Consider the following 25,146-nt stretch of genomic DNA (forward strand, 5'->3'; position numbering starts at 1 on the left):
TAACACATGTTTTTCTTGAATATCACAAATCAAGAAGTGGTGACAATAACACTGGTGCCTGACAATATTAAAGACTTTGTGTAACAAGCTGCTAGCAAACTGACCAGCACTCCACTCCACTCTGCCAAATCTCAACAGATAAGGCAATCATCTTCACAGGAGTGAATCATGTACAGAGCATTTTAAAGGGAAGGATTAGGCGATATGCAGACGATAACCTGCTCTCCACCAATGTGTTTGTTAGAGTGTGCGTATACGTATGTTTGAGGAAACATGATGTACACTGTATGGAAAAACAACATTTTTGACAGATGGACAGATAAAAAACATACTTAATGCTATTCATGGACATTTACATATTCAAATAAACAATTTAGTGAAATCACACAATGGGCTGACATCATTTCAGGAAGCTTGACCCCAAATTTCATTATACAATACATCATACAAACACACGTGCAAATTCAAGAATACATCCGTCAACAACAGGAGGCTGAGCATTTTAACTTCATGCCTACAGTTGTGGCAAACAATTCTTGTAGCACATGTGCTGGCATCATGCATTATTTACTGGGATTAACCAGCAAACATCAAACCAATACACACATTATTCTTTATTGCAGCCAGGTTAGTTCTTCCCGTTAGCTCTTCCTTTTCTCACTTCCTCTGTCAATATCCACCTTATAGGTTTCTCCAGAGAAAAGCTGTTAGCAAGACACAGTTCCTATGTTCTGCAGAAAAGTTAGATTGTTAACTTTAGGGAATAAAGGCCTTCGTGCATCCTACAAGGATTTACAACGTTTGTAAATGTGTAATAAGAGTATTTTGATGTAGTGACAGTTGTATAGAATGCAGAGGACATGCATTATGAGTTACAGGACCTTCTCCTGGTGTCGGACACAGAAGTCTGAATAATTTCTCACATCAGTTCATGAGTCTTAGCCTTAGTTCCAGATTTATACATTTCTGTATATGCCTTTGTTGTTGTTATATTTAAGTGTTGACAGAATGGCCTATATGCACACAAGTCTAAAGACAGTATCCATTATTGGATAACAACACATCACTGTTTGGCTGGAGACAAACCAGACAGCCTCAGTGTTGTTACAACCAGCCATTATGCAATAATACTGTTACTAATAATAATAATAATAGCTACATTTTAGATGATACTAGTTGGATCAACTTATTCGTATTCCAATATAACCATATCATTAGCTTAAAATATGTATATTGCTATTTGACTGAAACTGTCTAAAGATAAGCATCACAATTGTGCAACGTTAATCTATAAATGTTATAAAGAACTTCTGAGTCTTATGGTGTCCTTCACAGACCAACACTTCAAATAAATGTCTCTGACATTATATCTCTCTTTGATGTACTGCTATCACTCAGCTCAGCATCACAGTTTAGTACGCCACAACGATGGTTCATAATGGTTACATAACTCTCGTTAATGGACATCATAAGCTTGGTTAACCATCTTCCTAGTGCAGCACTTAATTAAGAACCATAGTAACAGACACACAAAGGTTTAACTGGTATAAATCTTCTCATTGCACAATTTGAGTTCTTTAAAGATGAATAAGCTCTTTCTCCCCTCCTTCTCAGAGAACAACATTACGTATTTCTATGCTAACTTACTTCTATGTTAACATAATATAACAACCGTGAAACAGTCTGTGCCGGTATCAGCATTTTTCTCTCCTGCACATCGACGACAACCATATAAATATCTACATGTAATAAACATTTATATCAATAGAATTAAGTCCATGTTGTACATGTAAGACCAAGTAATGTCCAAGCACCAAACACAGAGCAAAGAATGCACTCTGAAGTTCCCTTTGTCATTACAGCTAAATAAATCAATGAACCATAGTATGCTTTAAAAATAACCATAACATTTGAAAATTGTACAGTACAAACTTAATATATATGTGTATATATAACCAGAAAGCCAGGTTCTGTCAAAGCAGTAAATATAGTTAGTTTGACACCGCATTGAGTAATTTTCATGATAAACCATCTTTCTAATTATATATGAAATAAATTCTGTCAGAAGCAGTTATTAAGAAGCCTGCCCCACACTCACAAAGATACATAGATATATTCATTTCATATGACTTTAATGTATTCACATGTGTAGATACAGATATGTACATCTTCAATAATACCCACTGACCTATTAGCATTGCTTCAGAGGTTTAGCTAGTTAAATCTAGCTAGTTTGCATGAACTCCTAAACTGACATCAGAGCCTAGAGGGGCCTCATAGAGGCACTAACAACATCTGCCTGTTTGTTTACTTAAACAATGTTTACATCGGAGTGTCCTGGGTGATTTGCTTTTGCTACAACCGTGTGATGTAACCCTTAAAACTCTCAACAGAAATACAGTTATGACATTCTTCAGATCAATCGTGATACAATGTTAATAACCATAAATGCTAAAATTAGAAAAATGTGTTAGATTAAGTTATTCCTCTCTGTAACTGTAACAGAAATTGTACATTCCATATGAAGTGGCATACCTGTATAATTCAAGTATCTGCAAACTAACATCCACATTGTGGAGTAATTTCAAGATTATACAGTATGCATGTGCGCTTAAAGAGTAAAATGAGGTTTTGTGTGCTTACAGAAGTGATACTCGCAAAAAATGACATACCAAAATACAGGTTTGTTCATGTCGACGGTGATTAGCTTAATTAACCAAGGGCAATCAATATCATTTTACACTTTTATCATAACATGTTCATGAAACGTTCTTCAAGTTAATTTAAAAACCTACTTTCCCCGAGATTCCCTACCTTACCTAAATTCAGATTGACATTATATATTAAAGAGCTGATGTCGAAAATGCTCGGATTCACTGGAGAAACAAAGCTCTGCATGCTGTTTCCAATATTTTCAGACAACACCAAATTATTGTATTTTTTGACATCATAATGGTGAAATGTAGCAAACATGTTAACACAACTATTAGCAACTTGTTTCTTGAAAATATGTGCGATGGCCTTCAAAAACCAGGCAAGCATAACCTGTATGGTATCCTAAATGAGACATTTCAACTTTTACAAACCTCTGTCGACAACAGACTCGAGCAAAAACATTCAAGTAATGTCACAGCTTTCATCTTCATACTGCATATCTAAGTTCTCATAGTCGAGGGGTCTGGAAGCACATCGATTTGTTTTTTTCAGGCAAAATGGGATGAGGACCATAGATTATGACAGTAACAATATTAGGACCTGACATTTTTTAAACACGTATACCCTCCCTTTACACCTGCAAAAAGTGTTGTTTTAAAAGCACTTACAGTTTCTCCAGGTGATTTCAGTCCTGTTACAACTCTGTTAGTTAATGAACTTCAGGACAGTTAAATACAACATTGTATCTTTTTGACAAATCGTATTTTCGACAATCAGTGGTACAGAAAAGTTATTCCTTACAAAGAAATACACGTTACCAGTACAAGTGAAGAAAATATAAAACCAATACAAAACTAAAAAACGTAAAACGGCAGTCACAATTTAAAAAACACAACTGGTAAGACCATAAGACAAATGGCTCATGTCATCGTAATAACTTCTGTACACTCTTAACAGCTAATCAAAGACAAAAGGTAGACTGCCCACCGATTCTGTGCATTTTTTTAGATTAAAAATAGATCTGCATATTTACATATGTATGTGCACTGCATGTTTTCCAGCATTAAAATAACATTGCATGTTTATTGCATATGTGAATGTGTCATTATCTTCCTTTTTTTTTTTTTGCTCAACATTTAACAAAAGAAGTATTTTCCTATGAGGATGACAATCCGGTTAGGACCTAATTTACAAAAATAAAAGCTATAAATTACAATTAAAAGTTTGTTAAAGTAACGTAGGTAAATGGAAGGCTACATTGTTACAACTCATATCTTTGAATGAGAAACCCACAGATTGCAATATGATGTTTGTCTCAACAAACATTTAAACCATAAACAATAAAATATGGAAAAAATGAATAAACAATATTTAAAATGAAGAAGAAGCAGAACTTATATTAAGCTAACATCATTTGTTAGAGACGAGTTTGATTGGTTTGTCTCACATGCTCATTTCATTCAGTTCATACATTTTTAATTAATATCATCTGTGTTTTACACCAACATGCAAACTTTCAAGGTTAGTAACAATGACTATTAGTAAAGTGCTTGTATTTGTTTTAACTATACATTTAATTATGTAGTCATCCATATATGATGTTAAAGGTATGTTTGTTTTATTACTTTATTGTTGTAATTTTTAAGTAGCTTTCTACATACGTTGCATTTATTTATTTTTTTCAAAAATTGGAAGCCTTCGAGTACATCTTTATTTTTTTTTTACAATAGCTGTTCTGATTACGATTGTTTCAAAGATCAAGTCAGTCATTTATGATCCTCAAATAGAAATTATTAAGAATTGTGCTGTTTGGAAAACAAAATGCAGTTAGCATTGAGCTAGCCTGACTGCTATACCTGTGAGGTCTTCAGCTGCCCTGACATTCATTCTGTGATGCTAACAACCAGCATTGCATGTTAGCATACTATTTTGTCAAAAAAAATAAAATGGATGGCGTCAAAAAAATGTATTAGTATTAGTTTTAATGCTTTATTCCCTACCTGTAAAGTGACGTTTCATTGTACCACAGCTGTTGGTGTGATCCATTAGCTAAGGCTACTAGCACACTAGCACTAGCTCGTCTACCTCCATTTATAATATGACCCTCATCACCCTATACAGTATTAATGCAAAAATAATTAGATATGTTGAATAAATTATTATTTTTAATTATTTTAGGATATAATTAAACAAATATTTTTTGTTTCTGAATATGATTGTTATAATTGCATATACAATGATAATAATAATGAAGAGCTTGCAACTGCCAAAGAAAGTGATGTAACAGACCTGTAACTGTTCACTGTACGGTAACTATGGCTTATATGGGATCTTAACCATGATGTAATAAAACAAACTACAATTTTTTTTAAATGTTGGAGTGCACAGCTGAGATAGCTTACATGAATGAATACGAGTACCATTAGAGCTAAGGTTTTAGTTCTTTTAAAATCACTAAGCTTTGCTGTGCTATCAACATAAAGTGTCCAGTTATGTCACAATGGTAAAATACAAAAGTAAGCGTTAACACTGAGACTTAAAGAAGCCGAGTCAGATTTTTTTTAGAGATACCAAAATGAGATCTACACTGTACATACATCTATATTCGCAAAAGACAAAGTAGAAACCTGTTCAACAACCATATAATCTATAAATGTATTTTTGTCTTTGGCTAAATGAACTGAAGTATCTTGTTTCATGGTCAGTTCTCTGGACAGTGTTTTGAGCTTGGTTTTGTTTGGTCCAGAACACTTAAAAATGGATGGCCATCTACAGACTGAATTTTTTCGTTGTGTTTTTTTTAACTTCTGATACTATTTCATTTACTAACCAATCCAAACATATTTTTTTAAAGACAATTTTAAAACAACATTGTTTCCTAAAAGTGTTTCTTCTTTGAGCCCATCAGCTAACACGATGCATGCATCATAACCCATTAGATTCACAAGACGAGAGGTCACTCTTTCTACATTCAAGTTCATTTTATGTTATTGCTATTGTTTTTGCACGATCAAAATGGAGGCCTCATTGCCAGCAGTCCGTAGCTTATCCGCTTCATTCTTATCATCCAATCGTGATTCTTTCTGCTACAAAATAGAGGGGATGGGGGACCGACAGCGGCGGAGTGGTCCTGGGGTCTCATAGTTTTCAAAGGGTGGGCTAGTGATGGGAGCAAGCCGCAGCGAGGACCCCGCCATTCCAGATATGTTATTAAGACTGCGAGATTTCTCATAGCTCGTTGCTTTAAGGAAATATTTAAGGAAGTTTTTTTATTATGTGGTATTGTTATGTTATCATATGCGAATAAAATAAAAAAATCATAGTTGAAATGTTTGAGCATATTATCACAAAATGTCCATATTACAGATTATTTAGACATGAAAATGGTTCAAGATGTTATAAGAAAAAGAAGCACATAAGTGAAGAGAATAAATTAAGTGTAAGAAATTGAAAATGTTATTAAATGATAAAAGACATATAAAGGACAGACAAGGACAGACACAGACAGGACAGACAAGACAGGACAAGAAAATGAGAGTTATGATATGTTTTTTCTTTTTTCAGAACAGAAAAGCAAAAAAGTCTTTGATATTCAAAATGTTACATCTACAGAAGGCCCGTTGAATAAAGCACCCAACATTTAAACATGTGACGCGTAATGTGTAACGTTTAGGTGCTTCAGACAACTATGTGGCCAAAACTTTTAACATAAAGTAGAAAATACTCAGATATATCACTGATACAGTGTAGACGTTGACCACATGAAGTTGTAGGAACCAAAGGTCAGAAATATACCACTGAGGAGGTGATGTGGAATTATTATTCATCATGCATTTAGGTTAGAAAAAAAGGCCACTTTGTGTTTGATTGTGGTTCCTGTAAACGTCAAATGGCCAACACTAAAATGTCCTTCCTGCAACATTTAAAAGCACTTCCTATCCCCCGTAATCGTATCCTCTCATAGAGTTTTTTTCTACATTGGGAAATGACACTCGGTAAATGACGTTTAATTACAGTTCAAGCTTCTTGAGCAGTACAGAAATTGTTGACTACAAATTTATCTTCAAAAAATGCCATAACACCTTTGTGTCCTTTCCCGCCGTATTAAAGGCGTGTAACACCGCATGCAGACGCTAAATTTCCCCTGCCGCAGCCACATAGAAGGTAGTGCTGTGCTGACGGAGTGTTGTTGCGTCAGGTGAAGTGGAAAACGCCATTGGTAGGTCATTAATCTGCCCTAACAATGGCTAACTGACCCATAATGGGTGGAGTTTAACAGTTTTATTTTATATAGGTCACATGAGCCAACATTTCATATAAAGATATTTTACAGTTTTTGTTTGTTTTAGTCAAACTCCAGCCATCGCAAGGCCACTTTCAGACAACAAAGAACACCCATTGAAACAGTATGACGCCCTTTGTGCCTTCCTGCTAAAATGGAAAATACTGCAGCTCTCTGGGTTACGCACCATTTGAGCCAACCGTGAATTAAAGTTTTACTCTGACTCGCTCGGGCACATTAGTCGGATGGCAACTCGGTAAAATATTGATGATGCATTTTTTGCTGGGTTTCTCAGGCTACATGTCGCACAAAGATTTCTGAGAAGCTGTCTGGACAAATTGTGGTGCCGCTTCATTCTCAAGTTCAGTTCCAAAAGTATTTCACTCATATCAGCCAAATGTATCAGGACAAACTGTCAGGTCGTATTAAATGGAAGCCATATTTTTGATGTTTGCTGAATCAGAGTTTAGGGGCAACAGTGGGACGGATAAGTACAACACAGTGGGAAAAAAAGGACTACGTCAAAACCCACTACTGAACATAGACTGAGACTGTGTTTAAGCAATAATTGGTTATTGTAAATCTTAAATTGTCTTTATGGCCTGGCCTAACTTAAAGCATCGCTTACGTTTTTCATCAAATCAAACCCTGTTTTTGTTATGATTCATGATTCAGTGCATTCATTTTCCTCTGATGCAAACTTAACCTCATACTGCTTTTGTTTCACATTAGCACTAACAGCTGTCATTCATCAAACGTGTCAATAAAACAAGACAAAAGGTCATAATCATAATTTCAGGCTTCACACCTCCAACTTCTAATCGAGCTAACCAAAGGTTAGGACTGAAATCTTAACGATTCAAACATTCAAACATGCCGATTTGTTATATATTATTCCATTCTATAGTCTAAAGTCGGAGATATACTTGCTGCTTGGCCTTGCGTTCGCGACCACAACTAGCCGTGTCATGAACGAAATTGTTCACATACTTGCCTTTGCACTACGCGTGTTACTGGTGGGCACCTCTAGAGGGCACAGCAGAGAGCTCAGGCCGTATGCAACTAGTGGATGTGCGGGATGTACACAGACACTTGAGGATGTTACTATGATGCTAAATCTGAGATGACAGCAGAATAAGTGACAGAACACACCGTCGGTACCGCCCCCACTCTGTTCCTCCGTGCACAGACGTAACGCTCCCAGACTGGTTTCCATTTAGCTTTGAAGGTTTCCACGTCGACTTCTAAAATCATCCTATCTGTCTCCAGCTATTTTGACAGGCATGTTTGTTGCTGTGTAGCGGTAATAACAAATCGAACAAACCCATCAGCTCTTCTTAAAAACTTTCAGACATTGTTGTTCCTGCTGCTGTGTTGACCCTGTCACATCCCCTCTGCCTCTGCACTGCCCCTATCGGTCATGTGCATACTGCATCTCGCGTATGCGTAGCGATAATGTTTGAGGACGTGCACAGCTGATTTGTCAAACAGACGCAGGGAGCGCATGGCAGCCATCAAAAGCAAGTATATCTCCACCCTTAGACTTGTAGGGCATTCATTAATATATAGCTTTAAAGTCTTATGTCCTCTGTTAATAAATAAAACTGTTATTGTAAGAGCAATCTTTAATATGCTACAAGCTGCATAATGTTAATAAGGTATGGCTTAACATGGGAGCTGCCTTTGATTGACAGTGATGATGCCCTGCTGATTTGAAGTATGTATTCAGGGGGAATAATGTCGGGAAGCTTGTGTATGAAGTTACAACAGAAGGTTTTGATTCTACTGAGAGATTCCTTTGGATCTATTCCTGGTGCTGAGAAAAATGCACACTGCTTACTAAGAAGTCTATCTTTGTATATTTAAAATATTTAACTAAAATTACATTTCAGGCCATGTTTTATTCTGTTTATTTGAAATGAATGTCCGTTATTAATCTCTTTGAGTCAGAAATCAGAGGGTTTCAAACACTTGTCAAACTAGATATGAGTAAAATATGGTTAGGAGAAAAAATCTGTGTCATGAAGGTGAAATTGATGGAGAATAATGTAGCCTGGGCTGTAAAGTGCTTGTGATTATAAAAGTATTGCTAACAGGGAGAGGTTTCAGAAATTACAATAAAAATGCTGATAAAGCTAATCACGTCTCAGCCACTGCAGTCTGTCACGCTCTGCTAGCTACCTCCTCTCTGTGCTAAGTACTGTATTTACAACATCAACAGGGGTTTGGTGCTCTGGGATTGTCTATCAGGGGAACTGGCGAGTCTGGCTGTCACTGTATTCATTGATGACATAATTTTCTGTCCAAAGTCACACTTAATTTACACTGTGGAGCGTGTAAGTACCTACCTACAGTCAGACTTTAGATACACTTGCACTGCAGTGGCGGCCTGGGAATGGGATGGAGAATGAGTGTTAATCACAGGAGGAGGTGGTTATGGAGAGGAGAGGGAGACACGGAGAGGAAAGACTGCAAATATTCTCACCAGAAGTTTTACCAAGGAAATAATCACGTGTAATTAAACAGATTGAAGAGTGAATCATTCATGTAGAAGGAAGAGAACTTAATCTCATATGTTCTCTTACTTCATGAGCGTGTGCTCGCCTGAGGTGGACATGCAGGATTTGCTGACTGTTCAGATGCTTTTCCCGGCATGACCACATACTGTATCATTCTTACATGGGATCAATTGCCTGTTTAAAGATGGTGATCTCCTGTTACCCATAATTAGATGTATCGATCGCTTCATGAGCATTATTGAAGCCTCATTGTGTCCATATAGTACATACAGTACCTGATATCTTTTGGGGAGACTAGATGACATGCAACTGTATCCTACATCCTCTTGTTCGCTGTATGTAGGTCATACAGACCTGAATGCGTCAGCTGTTATCACTACAGCTGAAATCCATTTAATATTTGATGTTTATATATATATATACCTCTCATACATGCACATAAATATTTATCACATGTACTTAAAGATATTGCACAGAAGTACATGAATGTGTGTTATTTCTATTTTAAGGTAAAAATCTGGCTCAGACAAAAGAGAATATTTGCAGAGTATTGTGTCGAAGCAATACAGCAAGAGACACAGTGGTTACACACGTTGGAGCATGCATGACGATGTAGAATAACTTTACTGTTTATGACCACAACAGTACGACATGACAACATGAAGGAGTGTTACCACATAAAACACAATTCCACACAAATTGCATTTTACAGGAAAAGCTTTTAAGAGTTAGTTTAGTTTATTTTTTATTGTTGTAGCCTTTAATATACTAAAAAAGTTTATATTTGTCTACAACAGAATATTGATTTTGCGCAAAAAAGGCAAAATCAAGTTGAAAAATGATTCCACAAAATCTATCATAATCAATATCATAATTATATATTTAACATAAATCTAATTTAAATCTAAAATAAGGGTGGGAAAATGGAGATGAAGCACAAATGAGCTCTAAGAGCTTCTTGATAATTAGAAATACATATTCTGTCTAATGTATAGAATTTCTAGTAAAATGCAAATTCTGTTGGGTTATGAGAGCTAATATAATCCCTATTCTTGGGTCAAAAATAAAACATTTTCATATTATGTTTTGGCTGAATTTTGGTAATGAATAATTTGCTGTTTTGCCAAATAAGACTTGTGCCATTTTTATGTCATGACATTTCATTGTTTTGTTGGCAATTTCCTTTATCGTTCCAATTTATAGAAGACAGATGGTCGGTAATGGTAAAACACAGGAAGAACACAGGGGAAGTCTAAATATCAAACAACAACACACAGCTGAACAAAAGAAATAAAAGAAAACAGACAATAACAGAGGATACAACAAAAATATCTTCACTGAAAAAAATAAAAACCTTAAAAAAAAACTTAATGCACATTGAAAATATTCAACTACAACACAAGAACACAAAATCACTGCACAAAGATACAAAAAGATAGACACACCGTGTTAGAATCACAAGACATATTAAACCACACAAAAAAACCAAGGTTAAACAACAAACAACAACAAAATTAAAACAACTGGTACAATTACACCGAGGAACTGAAGGGAGAGGGAGTGGAAAGATAGAGAGACAGAGCAAGAGAGACAGAAACAAAGGAGACCCTTGAAGGAGGTCTAGAGGAGTGATTGGGAGCGGGCAATCAAAGGGGTGATTGACCATTTGACCTTAGAGAGACATGCATTTTGCATTGGGCGCTTAGGAAGTTAAATGGCCGACAATCAAAGAGAATAAACTGAAAAGCTAAAAAACATAAGTAGGCAAAGACATCTTAAGCGCACATCTAGGAAATAAATCAAAACTGAAGCACACAAGAATGATTTAAAACAGCAGAATCCCTCTTTAAAAACAAGAAGGAGAAGCTTTATTCTCAGCGGATTAAGGTTTGTCGCTCATTATATATAAAAATTTTTAGCTTATCGTTAATAATGTAAGATTGAAAAGTCATCTATGTATGCTCTGCTTGAGAGGTGAACTACACCCTCAAAGTACAATCTTTTATCTACACAAGACGTACAACAACGTATTAATCCAGACTAACTAAGAAACAAGAAACCGTATTGATCCTTTAGATAAATACATACATTAGTCATCGGCGTATGGCTTTACCGCGAGAAGCCCAAACCCTGAAGCGTCAACACTAATTCTCTTAGACTCCTGATTTGCTTTAAAGAGGGATTTTTGTAGCACGTAGTTTGCAGTTTATACATAAGAACCATTTAAACTGAAGCGATTTCAGGTACCTCTAAGTGAAGGGCTTGGACAGCTCAAGGCTTGCTTACCTTTTGTAGCCACTTTTCAATCAAATCTGTCATAGCATTTGTCTGTCTGCTCAGTAAGTGTTTCAGTCTCCGAGTGCAGCCTGTAATCCTTTTTGGTTTCTATCCAGGTCTCCACAGTACAAACACAACAGGTCCTGAACTTTGGACTACACTTGGCACTGAAAGCACAGATACGTGATCTAGGGAGTAGTATTTCAGACCCATTACACGCTCACAACACAGTATTTTAAGTATAAGTTGGATTGTTAAAAAGCTGGAGTAAAACAGTTGTTTTAAGCGTGGCATGTTTCAAGAGGTACTATCCCTTGACCCAGATGGCTCCAATGACCCCACTGACCTTTGGCCTTGGAAAGAGGACATCAAACAGCACTGCACTATATCACAAATATGTGACGCTTTAAAGGCTGGCCAATTGACTTTACAAAAAGTATGGCATACAGTATGTCCCTGTAAATATGCACATCTTTGAGCCTGAATTGTAAGAGCCATTGCCTCAGTTAATCCCTGAACACTTTACTCTGTGCATGACTACATAAACATACTGCATTTGTATACGTTGAAGTGTAAAAAGAGTGTATTTTGCAAGGCGAGCCCTTTCTAAATTGCAGTGTGCGCTTTTGTTTAGCAAGGTGGAGGTCCGTGGGGTAAGGAGGAGCAACACGAATAAACACAGTAGAAGGGAGAAACAAAATTAAGCCACACACGACAGCACAAACACAACACTCAGACGGCATTGAGAGGACAGAGACACAGTGTATAACACGGAAGAATGAAAAAGCCCACATACACACGCGTGATATGACACAACCTGAAGAGAGAGACAACAACAACACAGAGGCACATCAGACAACAACGTGACCCGCTGTTCCCGTTCAATCTTCTTAAGTGTACGTTTTATTAGTTATTGACACAGGACAGGACAACTGTCTCGATGTATTTGCACATGTGCACGCCCACATGGACGTGCTCCTGCACTCGTGAATGTATGCAAGATTTAAGGTCTGCCACAGACACCTACACACAAGTATACACAGGTTTGTGCACACTACTTATTCCCCGTATAATCCCATATTCTTTCCAAAAAAATGTTTGCACATCTTGTACCTTGTTTAAAGTGAAGCATGCTGGGAGGATATTGGTCTTAGGTTAGGTTTCATCGGATAGAAAATGTCACAAATCAAAATGATGAGCCCTTAAATGCTACATAAACCTCCAAATTCAGATTTAAGCACTACCTAATCTTAGCTCAACGTCTGCATTAAACTCTTACTGTGATCTTCAAATTAAAAGCACACTTTCAGGCACAGGAGAGACTCCTCACAGGTGACCCTTCCACTGAACATGTAGACACAACACTGTGGAAATGGTGGTGTATGTGATTTGAAGTAATGCATGCGCCTTTGTAAAAGATGGTGCTGAACTGGTGTTGTTTAATTTGTGCAAAACATGCTATTTCAAAGAGAGCCTAATAGAAATGTTTTCAGTATAACGCTAAGTATGTGATCTTTTATATTAAACCTTTGTCAGTGTTACCTCTGGCCTATGGTTTGATCCAGGAGGAGGTGGAGTTTGCATTAAGGTCCTGCTGTAACAGAGACCCTTCCATCTTATACCAATCCTCAGTCAGAGGGGAGTCTGGGCTGGGTGCCAGGGCTGCTGCCTCTAGTTTGTTGTCAACAAGGGGGGTGTTGAAAGTTTGGAGGGAGTGTAAGGGAGTGTTTTAGTGCAGGTTGGCGGCAGTGGTGGTGGTTGGATTTGCAGTAGTAAATGAATAAAGGTGTTAGGATTTGATGAGCATAAAGATAATGCACATTGGGAAGTGGGGGGGGGGGGGTATGTGGGGGTTAAGGTGAAGCACAAAAGGAAAAGAAGGGGGGGAAATGAGGGCATGGGTTTAAAGATGGGTTAGAGGAGGAGGGGAGCAAGGAGGGGAACAAGGAGGGGAGCAAGGAGGGGAAATGTGCGGGAGGTTAGGGAGGGAAAGTCATCACAGCAAGGGGAAAGGGAAAGGGGAGGAAGGGCAAAATAAAAAGGGGCGTTTCGAGGCAGGAGAGAGAGAAACAGAGAGGGAGAAACAGAAGTGACGAGAAGTAAATTAATGCATGGTCAACTGTCTGAGTCCAGAGACAGAGAAAGATTGATCGTTTATGAGCATGGACGACTGTGGCATTATGGGACACACAACAAAACTCACAGACAATGTGGAAAGATGGAAGAGGAAGAAAAAGCAGAGAAGTAGAGGGACAGAAAATCTTGTAGACAGAAGAAATTAAATATGACACCAAGCGGTGATGGAAACACAGACAACATGAATGTGAAGAGGTGGAAACAAATAGAGCAGAGCAGAAGAGCTACGTGTTTATGCATGTGTTGTAACTGTATGAATGAATGCTGTACGTCTGTATGTGTTGCTGCTAAAATTGGAGCCTTCAATCTGTAGTTGAGGCTTCAGAAGTCGGTTCCATGTGTGCTCTTTCATCCAACCCACCTTTTCCTAGATGTTTGGATCTGATCATATTTACATAAAGTAGCCTATGTGTACTTCTATCTGGACGTATATTATGTTTACAACATGTTTGCCTGGCATCTTGCTGTGTTTACATAATATGTTCATGTTTATCTATCCGTCTCCTGGTGTGAAACGTACCTTTCCGCACATTCCCATCTGTGGCACGGAATTCCCTGGTGTTGAGCAGGAAGCAGGCGCGATCCTGCTGGTAGCGTTCCCGGGTAGGCCCCCGACCAATCGGGCTCCTCTCGTCCGGGCTCAGCACCTGGTCGATGGTGGGGCAGTCCTCGTTAGCCAACGCGGCCGAGGCTGCGTCACCGTTCTGCTTGGAATCTGGTAAGGAGGGGGAGGGCAAAGAAAAGGGGAACACATGAGGACATCTTCAGCGTAAAAGCTCTTATTCGCTTGAGGCTCTGAGAACAAACATTAAGTGGCAACTAATAATAAATTGTGAATGACTGCTGTTGTGGTCACCCACACATTTAATGAGCCATTATGTAGAAATATGTTCCCAAGCGAGTGTGTTGTTGTGTTGTGTTCAAGCATGTGGTGATGATACTGGAGAGCAGACTTGGTGCCAGTTGTCAAAAAATTTGACTAATACAACTTCCTGCTGAAAGAAAATCTCCTGACACAACCTACAAGAAGCCTCTTTAGCCTGGCAGAGAGCCAAGCAGACGGGATGTAGTAAAAGCACTGATGAAACCAATATTTTCTGGCTTGCTGATGACTGAAGCAGGATGCATTAACGGTGCATTACTGTTACATGTGTCTGACGCCTGATGCTGCAGCATGTAAAGACCAAATAAATAGAAAAGCTACTTTCATTTTGATTTTAATGCTCATGCCAGTGAGAAAATATGTGAAGTCAGCCCAAATTGAGATGCACTAAGTTGTTTTAATAGATAATTGAGTTCATTTTCCTTCTGCAGTGTTTGTTTTTCCACTGACAGATGGGTGCCCGCAAGGCAACTGTGGACCGACCAGCTGATCATAAATTACACATGAGTTCTGATGGGCCAGTGATTTCTTCAGGCCGGATCCAGAATCCACTATGCATCTCTTCTTGATAGTGCACCCACTACTTTCTCTTGACACTTTTGCACCCTGATCCTTCACCTGATCTCTGGAATCATCCCTCTGCATGCCAGAAACTGCCACCGGCAAACTGGCATGTATTCAAGAAGCATGTTTGTCAGTTTATCCGATTTCATTTGAATGTAAAAATGTCAACAATGCAATAAAACTTTGATTCTTACCTCTGTTAATCTCTATAATCTCTTCTTGTGCGAGAGGGCAATCACCCCCGATGCCTCCAGACCCCATCACTCCGCCTAGGACATTTCCTAAGAGCCTTTGTGGTGATGCAGTAGCCATAGCCAAGGCATCCGGCTTGCAGTAGTTGGGGGACCCTGGTTGGGGTGCCCGGGGGATATGTTTGTTCTTCTTTTTGGGGAGCTTTTGTTTGGCCATGGCCAGAGAGTAGTACATGCCGAAGTTGTTGACGATTACAGGAACAGGCATAGCAATGGTCAGCACACCAGCCAAGGCACACAGGGCACCCACCAGCATCCCTGACCACGTCTCCGGGTACATATCTCCATAGCCCAGCGTGGTCATGGTCACCACAGCCCACCAAAATCCAATGGGAATGTTCTTGAAGTTAGTGTGGGCGCTGGCAGTTGGGTCGTCTGGGTCTGCGCCGATACGTTCAGCGTAGTAGATCATAGTGGCGAAGATAAGGACTCCAAGGGCTAAGAAGATGATGAGCAAGAGGAATTCATTGGTGCTGGCACGAAGGGTGTGGCCAAGGACACGGAGACCCACAAAGTGGCGGGTCAGCTTGAAGATTCGAAGGATACGGACGAATCGGACAACACGCAGGAACCCCAGGACATCCTTGGCAGCTTTGGAGGACAGACCACTCAGGCCCACCTCCAGGTAGAAGGGCAGGATGGCCACGAAGTCGATGATGTTGAGGGTGCTTTTGAAGAACTCCAGCTTGTCCGGGCAGAAGGTGACTCGCAGGAGGACCTCAATGGTGAACCAGATGACGCACACTCCCTCCACATATGTCAACCAGCTGTCGGTCACCACTTCGTATACGATCTCTTCATGGGTTACGTTGCCCACCGTGACCGTCTCTGTCTTGTTGAGGATGGTGTTGAAGGCCTCATGCGTCTCCATGCAGAAAGTGGAAATGGAGATGAGGATGAAGAATAGGGAGCCGAATGCCACATACTGGAGGAAAGGAAACAAAAAGAGCAAGAGAAGGAGAAAGGATCAGTTTCATGACTAGAAAATGTAGCACAGACAAAGAGAACCTGGGAACATAATAAGAAAAACTACAGCGTTAGTGATAGAGCAGAGAACCTTACCTACACACCAGATCTAAATACTAATGTTGGACCCATTCTGAAATCTTAACCAAACAAGTGCTTCTGTAACCAACCAGAGGGCAAGTGGACCTGCCCCAAAAAGGACCTTGGCATAATTTGACCCTTTGTGAACAAAGTCCAAGGATAATCAGACTCATTAGGACTGATGCAATTATATGTGACAGTCATAAGTGATTGTGATGAAAGATGAAGCCATAAAAATAGATTGCTGTCAGTATAATGTCATATCATGTGCCATCAGGAAAAGATGACAAACAGCATTTAGAAGTTCATCAGAGTATTAATAGTACCATGAGTTTAATATTAAGACGATTATTAATAATATGCCCTAGATTTTCTTCTTCTTCTTCTTCTTACATTGAATTATGTAACAAAATTGAATTAAAGGAAAGTTATTTCAAACAAATATAAATAAACAGGTCAGGCACTTTCAGCCTCATTTGCTTGAGACCTGACCCCTACCAAAGACCCAAACTGGAGGGTCGTGGCTACAAGAATGTTTTTCAGTCTTGGAGAACCTCTTTGAACCTCTCATCTACACAACAACATTGAGAAAAGGAGAAAGACATTGCAGTGCATCAATGTAATCCTTAATCCAAAACAGAAAAGGAAAAATGGGTCGGAAGAAATACCACAAACTTTTTGTGTTACTCTGCCAGAGCTAATTGCTAAAGCTAAGCCTTTAGGATAAGATCAATAATTAACTGATAATCTGTGTGCCATAATCCAAAAACCCCCACACTTCAGTCACACGGCTCACTCTTTGTTCTGTGTTATAAGCCTCAAAACATGAGTTTGGAGCCCAAGTGAACTGCAGTTTTTACACCAACATACATCTGTTAACAGATGAAGAGTATGACGTCAGACCCTGAAAACAAACTACGGCCTTATGAAATGATATATTCGAGCATTTAGAAAGCTTTCATATTCACAACATGTAATATTTATTACATGCGGATTCCAGCTCAGAGATAAATCTGGCACCCCCCCTCTCGTTGATTGATGGTCCAGGTTAGTCGAGTAGCAGAGCCCATTAGCTCATGAATACATCATTTAGCTTTATTGAGTTGTTCAAATGACATTAAATCAAATATTAGATTAAAAGAAGAAGGTGTTTCTTTGGTGAGCATTTAAGCACTTCCGGTGTCTTGAAAGTTATGGATCCATTTACAAAATTAAGTCTTTATGTTGATTAAACTCAAATACAAAATGTGTATCTGCTTCCAACTTCTGCACCATTAGATTAATCCTAGTTAGCTTACAATCAATGCCTGCTAGTCCGTGCATATCAAACGGACATAAATCATTTAGAGTGTTGTCCTTGATGTGAACTTGAAACATTTAGCTGTGATGCGTGAGCTGCTTTTTCTGAATAACTGTTGTAATTTTACAACAAATAAAAGTCCCTGTTTCAAATGTGTATATGCAGCCTATTTGCCCTTCCACACCCTGGTAGTGTTGTTTTAATACCCCTTTTTACAACTGGCATCCTGTCTATACTACACTGTCTCCCAGCGCCATCTTTGTTTGTTCACTTCCAAGACTTTGTCCTCGGGGTAAATTTCTTGGCAGAAAGCAGCAAAATAAGCGAATATTCCACCGCAGAGATCTCTGTTGTTTTCTCAATGAGTTTATTTTTCCGGTTTACATCCTCTCTCATCACTCTGAGGCGATTTTATTAGCACTGGCCATCTGTATGATCTGCAAGCTTACTGTCTATATTTACCCGAGCTTTTTATTCTACTGTAACCAATTCAATTGTCACTGAAACAATTAGAGTAGCGTGATAGTGTGTGTGTGTGTGTGTGTGTGTGTGTGTGGCTTCTACACACGCTTCTTCCCCTGCTGCGGTCCGTTCCTACAGGCCCTGCAGTGTATTTATAGACGCAGTATACTTTGAGCTTTATCAAATAAATAATAAAACACAGACATGGCCTGAAGAGCGAAAGAGAAAGGTAATTCATACTTGAGTGGAGCACATATATATAAGCAGCCTGAGTGCCTCAATATATTCTGCGTGTCAACGTGTGTTTTTGACATTATGCACTTACAGTATGTAATATCAAGAGCAACATGCTTATAGGAGGCAGCCTTCTAACGAACAGCAAAACGGAGGGAAGCAGTTATTTTTCTTGAAAGGTCTCACGTCCCTCTTCCAGCTTTTCTTTGAATTGGAATTTGGACGACAGCCTACACGTTTTTTTCTCCAAGTGCCGTGATGACAGAAAGCAGAAGGCTTAAAGACTCTGAGTCGCTGTATTTATCGAGGAGATTAGCTGATGAGGATTTAGCCAAAGAAGTGACCTTCCAGGAAAGTCGGGAATGCAGTGTGAGTCGATATCTAATTTGTCGGACTGAGTCGTTATTGTTGCATTCATTAGTTGTTGAATTAGCGTAATGGTTATGCTAGCAGGTTAGCTCATTTGAGCTTAAGAAATTGCCTTACAGGAGAAACGGGAATTTTGCAACCTTTCAATACAAGATAGTTTGATGAAGAAGATTGTCAAGTTGGTTCCAGGTTTCCTCTATCCTCTGTCATTCCCTTAACCCTCCACCCGACCGACCAACCAACCCCCCCCCCCCCCCCCCCCCGCCCCCCTTCACACACACACACACACACACACACACACACACACACACACACACACTCTCTCCGGCCTTTTTCCATCTCCTCTACCTCTTTGCTCCTCTGCTATGTTTCTCACTAGTTGATGTCTGACCTACTTTCTCAGATTGCTGCAGTACTCTCCCCCTCTGTATCATGAAAACACACACACACACACACACACACACACACACACACACAGAGGTTCACAATAACCCCTCTACCTCTACCCACATATCAGCCCCCCCCCACTCTTGTCCCGGGGAGGCAGGATGGCACCAGCGGGACCTGCTCAGGATGCTCCCTCATTGGACGAGCAGCAGAAAACCTTCACATGTACAAATCAGGGCAATGAGGAGAGTTTTGCCCTGAAGTGTTGTGCACATTATTCCTTACGATGACATCAATCATGTAAGATATGTGAAGACATTTAGACTGAGGAGGTGAGCAGCACTGCAAATGTCGAGGACGATTACACGTGTGAAATCTGTCCTCAAATTGAGTTTTTCTTGCTGCAGCGTTTTGGACCTGCAGAAAGCTGTTACACGTGTATCAACACATAAACACACAAGTGTGGACGCCAGAAATAGTAGCAAAACTGCAGTAGCATTACGTCTTCTATGTGGGCTACACAGGTGGAGACACAGGAGGGGGCGGACAGGTAGGAGGGAGACCAGACGATGTGGATCCATGCGTAGAGAAGCACAAAGACAAATGTAGAAGAAAATCCAGAAGAAAGGAAGGAGCACAGTAAAAGTGAGAGGAGGAGAGGAGCGAACGCCAAAATAGTGTGTAAAGTCAAACACTTGACAGAGGAAGGCATCCTGAGCTGAGTTTTGCTAAGATAAGCTAGCTCGTCTTTCGGATGATCGTGAAGGGATGTGACTTTGTCATGAAACAAGGAGGGTAAGAACGGGAAGAAAAGAAAAGAGGAGAAGCTATGAGGACATGAAGGCTAATAGTTAATGACAGGCCCAAGCCATGAAGGCGACTTCTGTCAACCAGAGGGACGGAGGGAGTTTGTTTCTCCTGCATGTTTGAGAATGTTAGACTCTCGACCACAAAACAACAAAATGGATGGATTTGACTTAAAGCTGCGTTCTGCAAGACGTGACATCAGATCTAACTGACAGGAAACCCTGATGTGAGACTCCAGAGGAGGTTGCAGGCTGAGTTTAACATGTCTAACAAAATCTGTTTTTTAAATAAAAACATTGCTTTTCAAAAATGTTCACACTTTAAATTCAACGTCTAAATCAAATAAAGCTTAGCATAGTATTTGTCAGGCTTATTATTCCCTTAGAAAAACTCTCAAAATAGAGATCAGTTTGAACAGTGTCCCACTCAGGTGGCCAAAAATAGCAAAGCAAAAGGAAACAAAGAGAAAAATTAAAACAATAAACTAGAATTTTTTTAATATATTCAGCTCAAAAAAATAGAAGGAATATGCACTAAATAAATAAATAAATAGTAATGGTGTCAGTCAGTCTTTATCTAGGCCATTATCTCATTTTTCCCTCAGACGTTCCTGCATTAACATACTCCCACACCAAAACAATATTCTCAAGACATCCTCTCTCCTCCCGTCTGGCTCTTACAGTTTGAATAAAGCAACAAGCACCAGAGATTTATGATGCAACTGTAAAGCCTCTGCTGATTTGCAGACTCACCCTCTCTCTCTCTCTTTCTCTCTAAATTAAACTTTGGTGTCGGGGTGGGAAGTCTGCGGGGAAATCGAATACACACAGGAAATAACACGTCGGTATTTTAATCTGAAAACCTGAGACTGAAAGACAAAACGTGTTCCTAAACATCAGGGAGGAAATTCCCTGTACAGAGGAATAGAGATGATCCGATACCATTTTCTCCTTCCAAAGTTGAGTCTAAGTCTAAATACTGATACCGAAATCAGCCTTAAGTGTTGGCTGATACCGAGGACCCCTCTGATACTAGTGTGATTAAAAAATATACTGTATTCTAAATATTGGTTAAAAAACCTTGATTGCCAAGATTTTGTCAGCTTTGACTAAAAGTACTAAAATGACACTTAAAGCTGCTGTGAGGAACTTTATGTTGATTTTGGCGCCCCCTGTGGACAAAGCCGTACCTCATATCTCTTTGCTGATTTTGTCCTGTACATGCTTAAGTGGTGTTTTTAACAAAAATCTCATCCTGCTTTCTTTAACACTCATATGTATCATTCACTTTAATTTTTTTGCCCTGAAAAATTTAAACAAAGGCAGCGTGCAGTTAATCTGACACCTACCCCCTCTGCCAGCGGTTTCAGGCATTAAAAAGAACTATATAGAAATTATCAATCTTGTTGCTGATGGTCTGGTTTGTTTTTGTAGCTCATATAGAGTCATCAGAATTAATTTCAGTCCATTTCATAAACAGCAAAAAAACCCTCACAGGAGCTTTAAGTCTCAAAATCGATATCAGTGCCGATACTGATACCAGTTCCAATACAGATTTTGGTATCGGTATTGGTATTGGTACTGATATCGGTATTGTAACACCTCCACAGAGGAAACTTAAACCTATTAAAATCAAACAAGTCTCACATTAACACTGGATTACACTTGAAGTTAAGGGGGGGGGTATTATGCTAATTTCAAGCTTCATATTTCACTCTGTGATACCTGTGGAGTAGCTTAGCATAATTTACAGTTTAAAAAGCTCCTCATTTTTCTCACACTGGTGCTCTGTGCAGGCCCTCATACAGCCTCTGCCTGAAACGACTCAGTCACCTCTGTCCCTCAAAGAAACCCCGCCCCTATAAGCCCACTTTCTTCTGATTGGCCAGCTCTCTGAAGCCTGTTGTGAAGTCACAAAGTGCAGCGTGTAGAAAAAACTGTGTGTAACCTGGCGTTCACAGCAGCCTGCAGACTGATCTGAGAAACCTGGGGATTACTCCAACATACTTTTACCTACAGATGTGAAACTTCACCCACGTTTAGTCTGGACATCCAACATCGTAACATTATATATGTGTCTTAAAATGTGAAACGTCTTCTTTAACATACATTTTTACCGCACTATAGTTAAAAGCGTCATCGCCACTGATGAAACAAAAGTTCATTCCTGGATTGGGTAACTTAATGACAGTGTTTCAAGATGGCAGCGTGCAGTGGATTACACTGTAGATCTGAAGATCTAATCAGTATTGATCAATCCATCACAGCGGCCGGTTAAATATGCAGCAGCATGTCAGGCGGAGATCTGTTGTGTGTGAGGAGCGAGAGAGAAGCACTCCCACCGCGAGAACGCTCATAAAACCTACTTAAAGCTATTTGTATGCATCACACAGGTGTAGGTGTGTTTATACTGTATGTGTGCATGTGTTGGCGTAAGTGCCTTGGCGCAAGCAGTGTGTGTGTGGACATGAGTCACAATGTGAGAGAGACAAACAGCTTATGGGCACAGGAGGTGTGTGATGGCAGATAGAGAGTGGTAGCTACATTGAGTTGATGGAGAGGGACGAGCGGAGAGAAAGAAAAGAGGTGGAGGAAGCAGCAATCTGTCACTTCACACTTATTTATCTCCTCAGGCGCTTGTCTTCTGTTCGCTCCCTCCATCCCTCTCTTTACTGCAACATAAAGGTATGTATGTGTGTGTTAATGCTCTGAATGTGAGATTCAGAGGCTCACAGTTTTATCGGTGGGGAGCTTAATGCGTTGAATTCCCCACAGGAAAGCGACCATGTGTGACACCTGCAGCCCTGATGACCTTCAAGGCCCGATAGAGTCTCCCTCGCGCTCTAGACTCTGAAATTAGATTTGGAAAGATCATCAACATAAATTTAAAGGAGCGGAGGCAGAGAATGAGAGAGAGAGAGACTGTGAAAGGAAGTTGATGATGGAGAGCGTTGATTGTGTTTCGATGGATGAATGAAGAAGAGAGAGCAAAGGAATGAAGGGAAGGAGGGTGAAAAGACAAGAGGGAGAGAAGACAATGGCGTGAGGGGGGAGACAGCGGGGCACGGGAGAGAGTGAGAGTGCAATAAAGAGATAGAGGGGAAGAAAAAGGAGGAGGTGCAGGGGGAGCAGGAATGTAAGGGATATAACCAAGGAGAGATCGCCAGAGCTGATATTAGCCCTACAGGCGTTTTGTGCATGCACGGCGGTGCGCCGAGCTCTTCCTTAACGGGACCCTAGTGGCGCTGTGTTTACTGCGGCACCATCCAGAAGAGCTTTATCATTACAGTATTACCACAGCCCTGCTCCGGCTCTCTGTCACCATGACAACCGCTGCGTTAGCCTCTGCTTTCAGGCACCAAGGACAGGACTGAGCCAAACACTGCTCCTACAGCTGGCGGAAAGGGCTGAATGTAGAGGAGAGAGGAGATTGTGATCGTTCGCTGCGGCTGCTGATTGCTCAATGAAAGATTTGTGAGGTGAAAGCTGAGTGACCTTGACAAAAGCAAATAAAGGACTTTGCTTCTTATTAAACGTTGCATTTCACCAAATGTTTGATCAGTATTAGTATGACGAGCAGCGCCCGGTAAGACGGAGGATGTGGAGTCTTTCCCAGAGGGCGAAGCAAATGGGCGACTGCGGCTGCAGAGTCAGCAATGATAAGAAGACATTGAAGGATGATGTGAAATCTGCACATGAATGAGGCATGAAAAATGAACGTTTAAACGATGTGAAATACAGAACGTTCTCCTGAAGGGCAACCCGACCAAACGGTTCAGACTGGGATCAGTTTGATTAATCTATTATCTTAGTTGAATGACTGCAGCCATCACTCAGAGACTTCAAAGTAGCCACTTAGCGTGCGGCACGAGTTTAACCTTGGGCGGCTAACGGGAATAGCCTTCACTTGTGCCGTCATCATCACCGTTTTCATCATTGTTGTTGTGTTCTGAGAAACACTGCAGAGAAACTGAAGGTGCTGCTACTTTAGGCTGTAAAAAAAACCCTCAACAGTCAAACAGTCTCGAACAAAACAAAGAGAACGACTCAAATGTCAACAGGGAGAGAGTTCCCTTCAGGCACATGGCGTGTAAAATGGACAGGCAGTAAAACTGAGTGGAGAGGCAGAGAGAGGGATGAAGAGAGAGAAAGCAGAACACGTCTTTCTGGGGTTTTTTCAGTGTTGCTTTTTTTTTTTCCTCCATGTGTTGAATTATGAATTACTTTAGTGGCTTTTAGCCGTTTATGACCCTCAACCTCAAGGCTGCCTCGTGTGAGTTTAAGCTACGCTGGCATGGTCTATAAAATGTGTCCAACAATGTTAACCACACTTACAGTAATCACACCATCGCTTGGTATCAAGTCCACTAAGTACAGTTAATGTGACATGGACAGCAATAGGGCTGAATAATCATTTAGTGAAACATCTAAACATGGTGACCAATTACCATCACAATGTTCTGATTCTGAATGAGCTATAACTAAGATTTCTTTAATTAAAAATAGATCACAGGATTATTTGTAAGGGAAAGAAAAAGTTCCAACCGGCTCAAAGGAGCGTTTTAGCCTCTTTCAGTTCGCTATTTTGGTCGACTCTCGAAGCTCCCATCAACATGATTTAAAGCTGCAGAAGAAGCTGTTTGCAGGATGAAAAAAAAGAGCTCTGCTTAACCAGCTGTCAATTAGTTGCTCTTCTTCAAACAACACGCACCCAAAGTTTGTGATTGGCTGGTTATGATAACAGAGTATTTAGCAGCTACAGAGCCGGGTAGAAATTGGAGGGGACCAAAATAGAGCAAAAATTCCAAATGAATCCTCAAACTAACTACGATTACAAATATTGAGCAACATTGTACACATAAGACGCACTTTTAATACATTTTTTCGTCCTATATACCCGTATGAAGGTATTTTATAGTTACGTATTTTACCCAGATGATGGTGCTATAAGCTAGCTAAAGCTTCGTAACGGAC

The 25,146-nt window shown here is 39.9% G+C and overlaps 1 protein-coding gene across 2 annotated transcripts in view; it reads right to left on the reverse strand.

Moving 5' to 3' along the window:
• LOC138593189 (voltage-gated potassium channel KCNC1-like) overlaps nt 1-25,146 on the reverse strand; it is a 51,065-nt gene that overhangs the window by 5,591 nt on the left and 20,328 nt on the right. Inside the window, exons 3-5 of one of the 2 annotated variants that reach the window (XM_069664085.1) lie at nt 15,511-16,492; nt 14,390-14,584; nt 13,276-13,404 (exon numbers count right to left, since the gene is read on the reverse strand). In XM_069664085.1, coding sequence (XP_069520186.1) covers nt 13,283-13,404; nt 14,390-14,584; nt 15,511-16,492 — 1,299 coding nt within the window. In that variant the 3' untranslated portion in view covers nt 13,276-13,282. The remainder of the gene's footprint in view (nt 1-13,275; nt 13,405-14,389; nt 14,585-15,510; nt 16,493-25,146) is intronic. The other variant, XM_069664086.1, reaches the window with a different exon arrangement.

Source organism: Semicossyphus pulcher, unplaced genomic scaffold (genome assembly GCF_022749685.1).
Source record: "Semicossyphus pulcher isolate SPU_LCO1_2020_fin unplaced genomic scaffold, fSemPul1.0.p SCAF_16, whole genome shotgun sequence".
NCBI classification, from domain to species: Eukaryota; Metazoa; Chordata; class Actinopteri; order Labriformes; family Labridae; genus Semicossyphus; species Semicossyphus pulcher.